General features: G+C 40.9%; 1 protein-coding gene across 1 annotated transcript; it reads right to left on the bottom strand.

Moving 5' to 3' along the window:
- Window positions 1-1,718: 1,718 nt before the first annotated feature.
- On the bottom strand, window positions 1,719-5,599 carry LOC149306420 (ankyrin repeat domain-containing protein 61-like). Its single transcript, XM_089540889.1, has 3 exons — window positions 5,558-5,599; window positions 4,314-4,378; window positions 1,719-2,619 (listed from the first exon to the last, which is right to left on the bottom strand). The coding sequence occupies exons 1-3, from the start codon at window positions 5,597-5,599 to the stop codon at window positions 1,719-1,721; spliced, it is 1,008 nt and encodes a 335-aa protein (XP_089397015.1).
- Window positions 5,600-8,303: the final 2,704 nt, after the last annotated feature.

The raw sequence follows: 8,303 nt of genomic DNA, 5'->3' as shown, positions 1-8,303 counted from the left end.
TTAAATAGCTTAACTGTGAGATGTGTATTTGACTTTCCAAGAAAAAGTAGTGTATGAACCACATCACACACATATATATCTATCTCATGGGTGCTTGTAATAATTACACCAATTTAATACCTACTAAAGCGATAACCATAGCAATAATTCCAGGAGATGGCTGAAGCTCAAGTTACAAATGTTCTTGGCAGATCTTAATTATGCTAGACTCTCTGATGTTCACCTTCAGTTATTTGCATAGCTGTGTTAATTTCCTTTCTTAAAAATAGCTCTTAACATCACCCAAGCTTTGTTTCTAGTCTATCTTACAGATGGTCATCATCATCACTTCTGCCATAGTAAAGACTGAGAACCGCATGAGGATATATCTATATGTACCTCTAAACCAGTGATTCCCAAAGTGGGTGGTGGAAAGGTCCAGGGGGTGGTGAGGGGAAAAGGGGTGCCAGGGAGGACTTCAGTTAAAATATTGGTGCACAAAGAAGAAAAGAGGATCTTTTCTTTAGCACCATGATGGGAATGAGGGCTGCATGAAACATCTCTTTTCAGAGTCCCTTAAAACTACCGCACATCTTCACGGATTGCTTCATGTAGTGATGCTCCCTCCTCTTTACCTGCCAATCCAAACTTGTTCCTTTAGCCACAACGTTCTCTAGTTGTGATGGTGGTGGTTGGGAAACTCTTGTGAGGATTCAGCTCTGGGCATTGTTTCTGTGGCCTGGAGTGATGCCATTTTGAGACTGGAGCAAGGAGTTAGAACATATGATGGTGGGAGAGAAACAGCGGCAAAAAGGAGCTTGCACAACTGGGGTGTGGACTATGCCTTGTGAGCTTTGCTGGGACTTAGATGACAGGTTGTAGTGGCAGTGCTACTCTTTCTTTAGGTAGCAACAGAAGCAATGTTTGTGTATGTGTGGGGGGGAGATGACTTGAAGCTGTGAGGAAGTCACATCTCTTTGGAAGGAGGGGAAGGGGTATCCAGGGTAGATTCTTTGAAAGTGTTTCTCACCTTGGTGTGGCTTCTGTAGTTAAATTCTCTCCCTTTCCCCATCCATACCACTCTCCAGTCCAGAAGATGTGGCCAGACACTCTGGCTACATCCCTCTCTGCCCTGGCAAAGGATTGAGAGTCCATGCTCTCCTGGGAGAAGCTTCTCCCTTTGCACCTGCTGCAAAGGCTGGTGTGAGTGAGAAGCCTCATGGTCGCTGCTTGACCAGCTGCTCAGTTGCTGCTCCTTTTGCCCCGGTCACCCTGGGAGCAGCAACTGGCAGAACGGACTTGATTTTGGTTTTAGGCCAGCATGGGTGAGAGGACTGGGATGTTGCCACTGCTGTATTTGCATATGAGAGGCTGAGGTGGAGGTGGGTGTAGCTGGGGTAAGCTGGCTGCTGCACAAAGGAGGGTTGGGGGTGGCAGTGAGGGGGCAGCTCCCCCTGTCCTCCTTGTCCTAGGATAGGCATCGGGGGAGCACTGGAATTGTTGTATAAGATGACAGGGAGTGGTAGCCCAAAAGGCTTTGGGAACCACTGCTCTAAACATAGAGGTCCCACTGTAGGAATGCTCTACTCCAACTTTTTATATGTAAGTAACCACTACTGAAATAATATTCAAGAGAATGAGGACTCCTTCAGAACTCTACATTCATTTATTTTGCTAGCAACATGGAATCCCATTTCTGCTCCTCTGGTAAAATGATGTTCTAAAATGAGTATTGTACTTTAAGCAAAATAATCTTTTATTCTTGAAGCATATGAATATTCTTCATAGAAGAATATGGAATTCCACAACTGGGTAGGAATGGTCTCTATCAGCGAGTATTTTGTAGTTCCTCTATATATGTTCCTGACGTTGAATTTGCAGATATCCTGTAAGGACCAGACTTCTAAAGCCTCTCTCCTGAGCATGTCTTTCAGCCGTTTACAGCTGGGATGGCTAAGTGCGTTGGGGAGACGGCCCTCGCGATTAATCAGTTTCAAAGGATATGATAGGCTTAGCAGTTTCTTCAGTACATTTACCTTCCTTAAATTGCTTACGATTTCAAGGAACAGAAAAAGTGGAGACTCCTTTTGCTCAGTTAAAGAGTTCATGTCTGCCCCATAATTGTAAAGAAGCATAATTATATCTTCTCTGCCATTTTGGCAAGCATAGTGAATAACTTCTTGTCCTTCCGAGTCTTTCGTGTGTACATTTGCTCCATTCAATAACAGTAGCTCAACACATCTGCTAGTTGTTTCTAAGAGGATCCCAGCCTTGCAAGTGGAAGACCAGACTGCTAGATGGAGTGCTGTTTTGTTTTTAAACAATGTTGTGAGATTTATGTTGGCTCCACAGTGGAGTAAAATTTCAATGGCCTCTTGGTTGAGCATTTCAGAAGCCAGATGGAGAGCAGTTTCACTTAAGTGACCTCTGCCATTTATATCTGCCCCACACTTCAGCAAGTCTGGTATGATGTGAAGACGTCCAGTCATTATAGCGCAGTGAAGAGGAGCGAAGTTATTGCAATACGGTAAAGATTCCATATACCCCAGGTCATCCATTAGACAGAGGTGTGGATGAATTTTATTATTTTTATCATTAGTTCTTCGATATCCACTTGAGGAACATCCTTCTATTTCTTGACTGGGTATGTTTAGCCTGGAGAAGAGAAGGTTAAGAAGTGATATGATAGCCCTGTTTAAATATTTGAAGGGATGCCATACTGAGGATGAAGCAAATTTGTTCTCTGCAACTCCAGAGAATAGGACCTGGAGCAATGGGTTCAAACTACAGGAAAAGAGATTCCACCTCAACATTAGGAGGAACATCCTGACGGTCAAGATACGGCATCTCCAAGGTTTATCTCCTTTATTAAGCACAGGTAGTTTTCATTCATTAAATTATTCAGTATTATCTTTTAGCTATCAAAGAAGAATTACAACTCTTACTGTAACATTGCCCGCTACACAATAAGCTAGTATTATCTCTCTTTTGGGCTGTACGTTGTGTGGGTGCAAGGATATGCCATGCCTTGCCCCAGTCACAGCACAAAACCTGAAGGAATGGCTATTGAGGGCTAATTTCCCTTGGTTACAGGGGGCTGTTCATACTTGTACCAAAGGCCCTGATGGACTTTTGAGCCCACAAGGCAAGTCCAAAACCTTGAATGGTACCACTCTAATGCATATACTAAATGGCCTTTATGCAGCCCCCACTCCATCCTCAGAGCAGAGAACCATAAGAAGATGCTGGGAAGCCCCTTACCTCTAAGCTGCAGGTGGGGCCATCATCAGGTATTGATAGTGCTGGGTTCCTGCTCAGGCCCATTCTTGAGCAGAGAGCCCCTTGGCTCTTTTGCTTCTCTCCTTGTTATTGCTACCTCTGCCTCCTTTCTTTCTCTTAACAAACAAGTAGTGATGAAGGAAGTAGCTGCTGCCATGTGTTTCTATGGCCTGATGCATAGGGTAAGAAGACTGAGGGGCTGAAGCCCCTTGTGGAGAAGGGACTCAATTGTGGGGTCCCTTGTGGAGATAAGACTCCATTGGTTTGACCTAAGGGCTTCCAAAAATTGCCACTGACTGTGGACTTTCCTGCTACTAGCCTGATATACCCCATAGCCTGCCATTTGTGTAGCCAGGGCCACAGGTTGGCCACCTTGATGTAAATCTTTTGGAGATATTTTTGTATCTTTTGCACTATTGTGTATATTTGCTGAGTTGTACAGAACAGCCGAAGTCTGAATCTGTTCAATTACAGCTGGTCCTCTGTATCCACAGGTTCTTTATCCACAAATTCAAGCATCCTTAGCTTGAAACTTTTTTTTAATGTGTGCGCGTGTATATATACATATATATATATATATATATATATATATATATATATATATGCCAAAAAGCAAGTCTTGATTTTGGCATTATAAGGGACACCATTTTACTACTCATTGGCCTGTTACAGACTGCCAAAATAAAGCTGCTTCGGGTCTCTTTGGAGATATGCTGCTTAAATGACGCATACATCCTAAGAATCCGGAAGCTGCACCAAAGCTGCACTCCAGTGCTTAGGAATGGAGTGTGGCTTTGGCGCGACTTCCAGAGTCTTAGGACCCATGCATCATTTAAATAGCATACCTCCAAAGAGACCTGAAGCAGCTTTAGTTTGGCCGTCTGTAACAGGCCATTGTCTTTAATGGGACTCAAACATCCACGAATTTTGGTATCCATGAACCAAATCCCAGCGGATACCAAGGGCCCGCTGTACAAAAGAAGTATGTTTCAGTGGCTTTCCCAAAATACTATGAGAGGGATTGGGAAAAGTGGTGATAAATGGTAAAGTATTACCTCCGTTCAAAATCTTCATTCAGTGCTGCACTTTTTCTCCATCTTCTATTTGGTTTCTTTGACAACTTTGTTTTCCCCATTTGTTCCAGGGAGGAAAAAAGATTGAAAATAGTATTAGATAACAAATGTAGGTCTGAAGATCCTTGCTCAACAATTTTTCATACGTATTTGTAGCACTGTGCTATTTTTATTAGGTCACTTTCCTAGCTCTAGTCCTTAACCTGAATTGTAGCTATCGTACAATTAATTTTGTTCTATATGCAATTGAGATATTTCAAAGCTTTTATGCTGTTGTGGACTCAGGTCTACCCTGACCAGAACTTGGCTTTTTAAAAAACTATATCATATATGTATTATAATTGTTTCCAGTATTTTAATATGCTTGTCTATTGAATTGTGTTTAAACTTGTGTACCATATATTGCTTTAATTGGATTTCATCTTGATTTTATATGATGGCCCACCTTAATGGGAAAGGAGAGGGATTAAACTTTGGTGAAATTTTTTAAAAATTGGACTAAAAACATCTACTAGGAGCAAAAAGTCAAATTAACAGTAAATGGAGATAAAACAAAAGAATTAAATATTCATCGGGGGAGTTTAGGAAAGTATGCCCCATGTCACCTTTGATGTTCCTTGCAATTATAGAGCTACTAAATAATAACATAAGGCAGGACCAAATTATAAATGGAACAAGAATAAGAGGATCTGAATTTAAGCTTAGGGCGTATGCAGATGATTTAATAATGTTTTTGGACAATCCCATTCGAAAGCTTGGAAAGGCTAATGTTAGTCCTAGATAAATTTGAAATCCTCACCGGATTTAAATTAAATAAACCAAAAAAGAGAGGGATTATAAATAAAACAACATATATCTCATTTTGTAAGCACAAAACCACTAGTCCTCTGCTCGAAAACTGCTAAAACATTTTAACGCTTGCGGTGCTTTGTTTTTGAGATGCATTGTTATTTAATAAACATTTTGGCCAGGTTTATAAGAAGCATGTCAAATTTATTCCTAAACCATATTTTATATTAAATATCCTATAGCCCAATGCTATACAAGAGAAGAAATTCCCATTATTATCACGTGTGTTTAATTCCATGGAAGCTTCTATAGGATTACAGTCTCAGGAGTATAAGTCAAATTTATACAATAGGGTTTACTTGAAAGTAGCTATCTGTAGGATTAAGTGAACAAATATCTTTGGTTTTGTATTTGGCCAGATATGGGCAAAATGTTACCTTGTTGTCCCTTTTGAAGAAGCCTCCGATCAGATTACCCATTTTAGGAGAGAAGCTGTGTTATTAAAATCTTATGTGAGGAAAAAGCAAAGATCTAGAATTCTGTGCTTGAATCACAGTTATTTGTGATGATGAAGACTCTGGTTCTAGAACAAATGCAAATAGCAGTAAGGAATGCGGGACTCCAGATGTTGGACTGGGATTCTCATCATCTCATACCATCAGCTATGTTTTCCAGGGCTGATGGGAATTGCAGTCCAGCCTCTGAAGGGTCACACATTTTCTACCCCGAACTAGATGATTAAATGGCTCTCCAGACTTGGCAGAGATGGTGTATTATTTTACTCTAGGGTACAACTATGTCAGGATCATAGGTCCTCCTGCCATGTTTGTTGGTTGCATGTTATGCATATGGTTTGTAATGATACACAAGTGGTGATGCTGGGTGGAGAGACTGTTTCTCTTTCTTGAAGCTAGCAAATGAGCAGATGTGAAGGGGAGGAATATGTGTATTGAACAGTCGAAGGTCAGTCCTTTGGGAATGCTTTTCATGGACAAACGGAAGGAGGTTCTGGGAAGGATGTTTTTACAAAGAAGTGGTCTGAAATGACAGTACAAGGGTCCAGAAACAAGAACCCAGGCTCTTCAAAATTCAGTACCGCAAACCATTTCTTCCCAGATGCTAAATTCTCTACCTTGATTCTGTTGCATTTCTCAAAATCCTTCCTGAATTCCTGTCCCACCCTTTACTATATTACATTGCAAGACTCTGACTTGTCATGTGAAACTTCATGCGCACTCTCCATGTACACACACACACACACACAGCGAATATACTCATTTACTGATGCATATTTTTGCAGGGAACGGTCAAATTAGCAATTGTTAAGAAGCTCTGGGAAACCTTTTGGTTGAAGGGCAGGGTATAAAAACCTCTATACTCCAATACCGAAACCATGCTGGCACTCACAATGCAATAAATGGCTTTGGGTGTGTGTGTATGTGTGTGTGTTTTCCAAACTCCCATGAGAACTAAGTTTTTTGGTAAAGAAGCAGCTGCAAAATTGTAAAATGTATTGGTTCTGTAGCATGCTCCCTCACTTAATCAATTAGTAACTTGATTAATAACTTACGTCTAGACTTAAGCATAATAATGTTCAGTTAGTGGTAAACTTCCAATGTAAGTCAATCAATGAAATTGAAAATTAAATTTAATACACTTACCCCTTTCGTGTTAGAAAACATCTTAACCTGATTGCTTTCAAATGGTTAGTTCCTATCACTGTCAGGCATGCAAATATAACTTGTCCAAATATAACTAGGTAATTTACTGAGTCAAAGCCATTGTGTTGTAGTGGTTTGACTCCAGGGAGATTACTACATGTGGCTTTTAAACTGTAATTATTGTAGTAAAATAGTGATACTTATCGCATGATGCCACCACTGACCCACTACTACAGTGTGGTCAAGGTGTCCTTTTTCATTGGCAGGGTAAACCCATCAATAGTTCACAATTGTGCAGCAGTCCCAGGTGTCCTCCTGTGCAAAATGTCACTGCCATGGCCTTTCCAATATTATTATTATTATTATTATTATTATTATTACCTCGCTCTTCAGCCAAAAGGCTATCAGAGCGGCTTACGAATTGTTAATTAGATGTTCGCAGCATGAGCTTTCGTAGACTTCAGTCTACTTCCTCAGATACATTTGGAAGTTGACTTAAGTCTATGAAAGCCCAAGCTGCCAACTTCTTTCTTTCAGTTCGTCTCAGAGGTGCTAAAGGTCTCTCTACATACTGCTTCTACTGACTACCAGGGCTATATCTTTGAATTCTACCAAGAAAACGCTCAGATAGGTTGATTTTAGGGTTGTCATAAGCTGGAAATGATTTGCAGGCGCACAAGAACTACAAGTTTACCCAAATTTCCGATTCTTCCAATGCTTCGTCCCCAACCCATGGTTCATAGACAAAACAGAGGATTCTCCCCAGTAGCATCATTGGCTGAAAGTGTCCTCTTCTCTGTCTTTCCAGAGAGAGAAAAGGAGAGAGATTGAGGTTCTCAGAGACAGACAAAGACAGAGAGATAGAGAGAGACTCGGAGAGGAGTACTTCAAATTCAACAGTACTCTCAGCATAAACAATACAGAACATTCTCATGCTAAGCCATGTATTATACAGAGCTCATTGCCTCGAGCCAAAATAAAGATGCTGGTATTTCAGAGATGATAGCTTTTGCTTAGATGCTAAAAAATCAATGCTGTTTTTCAACCTCTCTCTCTCTCACACACACACACACACATATACACATATACACACATATGCATCTCATAATGTTTGGAATATGAGAGTCTTAATGAAAACTTCCCAAGTGCCGCTGCAGTGTTAGCCCTCTTTCGCTGCTGCAGAGCGAAGGCAGGTTTGGCACAGATCAATCTCGTCTCTAAAGAGCCTTGCCTCCAAAGCATGTGTGAAATGTGCTTAAAAGCAGAAGAAAAGACATTTCGGGGAGGTAAACGTTGGTGGGTTTTTTTGTTTTCTTATTTAAAGGCAATAGCTCCCCGAACTGATTCCTATGATCATATGAAAAACACGGCGGCAGGTATTGGGGAAGAGAAGATCACAAGCCATACCCAAAAATGTCTGCCCAAGTCGGCGCACTAATTAAATTCATTTCCCCCAAATGACTAAAATCCTTCCTCCTTTGATCTCGGCATGTTAGCAGTCACAGGCAACAATAGGGACCCT

Source organism: Sceloporus occidentalis, unplaced genomic scaffold (assembly GCF_023333645.1).
Source record: "Sceloporus occidentalis isolate IW3139 unplaced genomic scaffold, rSceOcc1.0.p SCAF_10, whole genome shotgun sequence".
Taxonomy (NCBI): domain Eukaryota; kingdom Metazoa; phylum Chordata; class Lepidosauria; order Squamata; family Phrynosomatidae; genus Sceloporus; species Sceloporus occidentalis.
Note: the sequence above shows the minus strand (reverse complement) of the source record. Positions and strands in the feature narration are given on the sequence as shown.

Bases quoted from the DNA above. Each gene is read 5' to 3' on its own strand.
- LOC149306420 (XM_089540889.1), bottom strand. From the start codon at position 5,599: ATGGGTAATCTGATCGGAGGCTTCTTCAAAAGGGACAACAAG. The intron at 4,379-5,557 runs GTAACATTTTGC...GGGAAAACAAAG, and splicing joins TCTTCAAAAGGGACAACAAG to TTGTCAAAGAAACCAAATAG. The intron at 2,620-4,313 runs GTAATACTTTAC...AAACATACCCAG, and splicing joins AATGAAGATTTTGAACGGAG to TCAAGAAATAGAAGGATGTT.